Source organism: Quercus robur, chromosome 2 (assembly GCF_932294415.1).
Source record: "Quercus robur chromosome 2, dhQueRobu3.1, whole genome shotgun sequence".
In the NCBI taxonomy this organism is placed as follows: Eukaryota; Viridiplantae; Streptophyta; class Magnoliopsida; order Fagales; family Fagaceae; genus Quercus; species Quercus robur.
In genome coordinates this window covers 51,644,891-51,648,053 of record NC_065535.1, presented here as the reverse complement: position 1 = coordinate 51,648,053, position 3,163 = coordinate 51,644,891, and the positions used below count along the sequence as shown (strand labels likewise).

Sequence of the window (3,163 nt, the reverse complement as noted above, 5' to 3'; positions counted from 1 at the left end):
GGCTGAGGACATGGGTGAGATTGATGGTTTAGGGGTGAATTAGGGACATTTGATTAAGGAAAAGGGTGAGTCGTTGGCATGGTTGAGAGAGAGAGAGAGAGAGAGAGAGAGAATATGTGGAGGAGAAAAATCAAAAAAGTTTATAATAAAATAATAAGATTTATTTTTAGTATTTTTTACCGTACAGTTCTAATAATAGAACTGTACTGTATAATATTTAGTATTTAGCACACCTTATGAAGTAAGGTTTTTAGTGTTTAGTTTATCAAATGCTAAAAGTTTGGCATTTGACACACATGATTGCCAATGCTCAAACCTATTGATTTTGATTTTGATTTTGATTTGATCCAAGAACAACATGATCCCCCACCAAACCCAATAATAGTGACCGATTTCTTTCTTAAGGGGCACCCCAATATCATATCACATCCAAAAAAGAAATGCTGTAAAGTTTGCTAAAAGTCAAATTTAATACGTCTAACAATAAATAAAGATGTCACTTATTCTGTGTACCTTTAATCGTCCCTAACTAAAATGCAGAAATGGATTTCACAGCACAGAAAAGCTGCATAGTTTAGGACCTTAGGCTCTCCTCTCCGTTATTTTCCCTCGCCGTACATTTATTTCTTATTGTAATTACAAATCAAATCAGGAAAGTTGCAAAAGACCAAAAACATTAACACCCCAACGACCCAACATTGCTAATTAAACCCTAAAATTAAGATCATAAATTGAAAGAAAACAAGCATTTAATATGAGGGAATTCAATAAATAAACAACTGCTACACTATAGTCTAACCAAAAAAGTGGTACAAAATAGTGAAATACAATGACAATAACCAAAACTATATTTGGAAAAAAAAAAAAAAAAAAAAAAAAAAAGTACCAAGTAACCAAGATTAGCCAGCATGTCCTATAGGACAGTGAACCCATGACTAGTATGGCCCAACCTAATCTGGTCCACAAGCTTAGCCAACTTGACATGCTTGCTACACCATGACTCCACCAACTTGGCTTCTATGGTCTCAGCATCTCTATGCAAAGCATTAAGCTCTTCTTTGTACTCACTCTCAATCCGACCGAAAAAAGCCAATTCTTCCTCTCTCAAACACCGAATCTTTGCCTCAATCTCCTCCATTTTCTCTCTCCTCTTCCTGGCTTTCTCTGACTCCAGCTGTTGCTCCAACCTGCTTAGCCGCCACGAGGCCTCTTTCCTGTGCTGCACCCAGCTCTGCCTCCCTTCCTCAACCTCCTTCACATACTGGACCAAGCTACCCATTTGCTGACCCAGATACACCCGGGTCGGATTTATATCCGGATCCAAACCCGGGTCAGATGGAGAGAGCGATAAACTAACCGATGGAGACGGCGTCGTCGCCGATGTGGCAGAAGACGACGTCGTACTCACATTCATATTCATGTTCATGTTCATATTCATATTCATATTCATATTCATCCACAACGGAATCACCGACACGGACGAAGACGACGTCGTAGCAGTAGTAGTCGTCGGAGTATTCGACCCGAGAGACAAAACCCGGTCCGGGTCGGATAGAGAAATACCCGGAAGCACCGGAGCCATATTTTTAGGCTGTGGCAGCACGTACTTCTCAGCAAAGGTGTCCAAGATATGATCGTACGGACCCTGACCGACCTTCTCGGAAGACGAAGTGGACCCCACAACCACGGTGGGAATGCTGTCCGTACAATCAGAATGTGAATACTCGGAATAGTTGTGGGGGTGGTTAGTATTGAGGTTGTTGTGGTGGAGATTTTGCTTTTGCTTTTGCTGTTGTTTGAGCTGTTTTTCTTTGAAGACCTCCCACCACTTGCCGAGGCGTTTGGCGGTGCGGCCGGGGACCTCGGCGGCGATCTTCTTCCACTTGTTGCCGTACTTGGCTTGGAGAGAAATGACGAGGGACTGTTCTTCAGGGGTGAGAGAGCCTTTCTTGAGGCCTGGTTTTAGGTAGTTTTTCCAGCGTTCGAGACAGGATTTAGGGTCACGGTGGAGAGGTTGGGGCATGCGTTGGGAAATGAGGTTCCATTCTTTTGGCCCATATTGCTTCACGTAAGCTCGGAGGAGTGCGTCTTCCTCTGGCTGCCAACGCTGACGCTCCTTCATTTCAACACCATTTTTGTTGGCTTTTTTTATGGTTTTTTTTTAGATGGGTGTGGATTACTAATGATCCATATTGGGGGTACTTTCTATGGTGCTACCTACACCGACTCCATGTCTGTAATCTGTATGAGTTAGAGAGAGAGTGAGAGAGAGAGTGGAATTTAAGAATGGAATTTGGGAAGTGATGGGTAAACTTTAAAGGGTTGAAAAGGCTAGGATGAGAGTTACCTTATCTAGCCACTCATTAGGTCTCTTTATTTCTACGTACAGATACCGCTGGCTTTTTTTTTTTCTCTTTTTTTTTTTGTTCGGTTTGGGGAGGAGATTCCTTCCCATCACTCCAAAATTCTGTACTTTAAATAGTAAACTATTGTGATTTGATACTCTCGGTATCATTTTTAGGACAAATTACAATTTATTGGGTAGAAACTTGATATTTTATTCATACGGGATTAGTTTAGTTAGAATTTCATAACTTATTTTTGGTAAAAATATGGTTAAATATATAATTTTTTTTATTTTTATTTTTTTTCTTCAAAAATACAAAAAACATAAAAATACAAGATAAAATAAGATTAAAAAGAATCCAATAGAATACTTACATCATGAAATTTCAAATTACAGGAAAACAACTTAAATTTTGGTCAAACAGTAGGTAAGTTGTAATTTACCTTAATTTTTATAAAGACTTATAAATTTATAATTTTTACAAAATGTGTAAAAGAATTTTCTTTTTTATTAATTATCACGTGATATGTTAGAAAATATTCTTATAATATGCTTGAAAGAAAATTTTTGACAAAATTTTCTTAACCATTTGATCTTAGTATTAGGATTTGATCCATTTGAAATAAATATATTTAGTGGTTTAAATTAAATATTACAAGTTTAAAAATATATACAAAATTACCTCATTTAAGATTTTAGATGACTTAACATTATATATCTTATCACATCCATATAATAAAATCTTGAAATGGAGAAGATTTTGTACTAAAATATTAAATTGTTGACAAATTCTTTATAAATGACAAGTCTGTTGAA

The 3,163-nt window shown here is 37.4% G+C and overlaps 1 protein-coding gene across 1 annotated transcript; it reads right to left on the bottom strand.

Moving 5' to 3' along the window:
• Positions 1-718: 718 nt before the first annotated feature.
• On the bottom strand, positions 719-2,375 carry LOC126713931 (protein rough sheath 2 homolog). Its single transcript, XM_050413895.1, has one exon. The coding sequence runs from the start codon at positions 2,120-2,122 to the stop codon at positions 914-916; it is 1,209 nt and encodes a 402-aa protein (XP_050269852.1). The 5' UTR covers positions 2,123-2,375; the 3' UTR covers positions 719-913.
• Positions 2,376-3,163: the final 788 nt, after the last annotated feature.

What these genes read in the sequence shown, in the direction of transcription:
- LOC126713931 (XM_050413895.1), bottom strand. Translation starts at nt 2,122, where the DNA reads ATGAAGGAGCGTCAGCGTTGGCAGCCAGAGGAAGACGCACTCCTCCGA.